This window comes from Cynoglossus semilaevis, chromosome 1 (genome assembly GCF_000523025.1).
Source record: "Cynoglossus semilaevis isolate Cse_v1.0 chromosome 1, Cse_v1.0, whole genome shotgun sequence".
In the NCBI taxonomy this organism is placed as follows: domain Eukaryota; kingdom Metazoa; phylum Chordata; class Actinopteri; order Pleuronectiformes; family Cynoglossidae; genus Cynoglossus; species Cynoglossus semilaevis.
This window is the reverse complement of record NC_024307.1, coordinates 1,706,293-1,707,288: the sequence shown is the minus strand read 5'-3', so window position 1 is coordinate 1,707,288 and position 996 is coordinate 1,706,293. Positions and strand designations below refer to the sequence as shown.

General features: G+C 50.2%; 1 protein-coding gene across 1 annotated transcript in view; it reads right to left on the bottom strand.

Moving 5' to 3' along the window:
* ralgapa1 (Ral GTPase activating protein catalytic subunit alpha 1) overlaps positions 1–996 on the bottom strand; it is a 55,515-nt gene that overhangs the window by 4,910 nt on the left and 49,609 nt on the right. The window contains exon 41 of the mRNA XM_025058446.1: positions 586–710. Coding sequence (XP_024914214.1) covers positions 586–710 — 125 coding nt within the window. The remainder of the gene's footprint in view (positions 1–585; positions 711–996) is intronic.

Here is a 996-nt window from a genome sequence, read left to right as displayed (position 1 = left end):
CAGTAACGGACCAGTAACGGACCAGTAACCACACCAAACCACAGCCGCAGACACGGTGAAAGTGAATCTTTCTCTAAGGCTCAGAGAGAAACATGCAGAGGTGCTGTAACCGTGGACGACGACGGAGAGGAGGGGGGGGGGGGGGGGCATGTGGAGAGGAGGGTGAGTAAGAGGGTGAGCTAATCAGAACCATGTGACAGGGCTTACCTTTAACTATAGGCAAGTGTGACATTAGGATCTAAAGGAGGAGGGACAAAAGAAAAGAAGAAGAAAGAAAAGAAAAATAAATAAATAAATCATCAAATACAAAATAAAAAAGAGAGAAAAATGTTTGATCACTGTTGAGGGGGAGGAACCTGAGAGGTAAGGTGAGGTAGGAGGGGGGAGGCAGAGAGGGAGAGTAAAGGGGGGAGTTAGGGAGGCGTGGCTGCAGTAATGGGGGAGGGTACGTTTACTCTAAGACAAATGTAGAAAACAAACACTGATTTTCAGACATTTTTCTCCTGCGTTCTGATTGGCCACGCCCCCACCTGTCACCCAGGTGAGGTGTAATATTTAACTCCCCCCTCCCTCCCCCCTCCTTACCTGGGTCAGACGGCAGGTGAGTGCAGGGGGCGGGACTGTAAACGCGGGCTGCGTAATCCTCGAAGGTGGTCGGCTCCTGGTGGTGCTGTACGATGGTTTCCAGGTACCGAGCTCGCTCTTCATAGCTGAGGTCAAAGGTCAAGGTCAAACCAAAATGAAGAACCAACGCTGGCAACATCATAAGATGACTAACACCCTGACCCCGGCTGGAGGCAGAACGGTACATGGTCCTGTTACGTCAACACCAGTACCATGGACACCCATGTCTCCATGGTACTGTGACCCTCAGCGCTCCCTCGGACCAGGGGAACGCTGAGGTTCTGAGCAGAGAATCAAACGTCACTGAGAGAAAATGTAAAAACCAGGAGGTTAAAACGTCCATCTATTAGAGATAACGTCATTGATGAAATG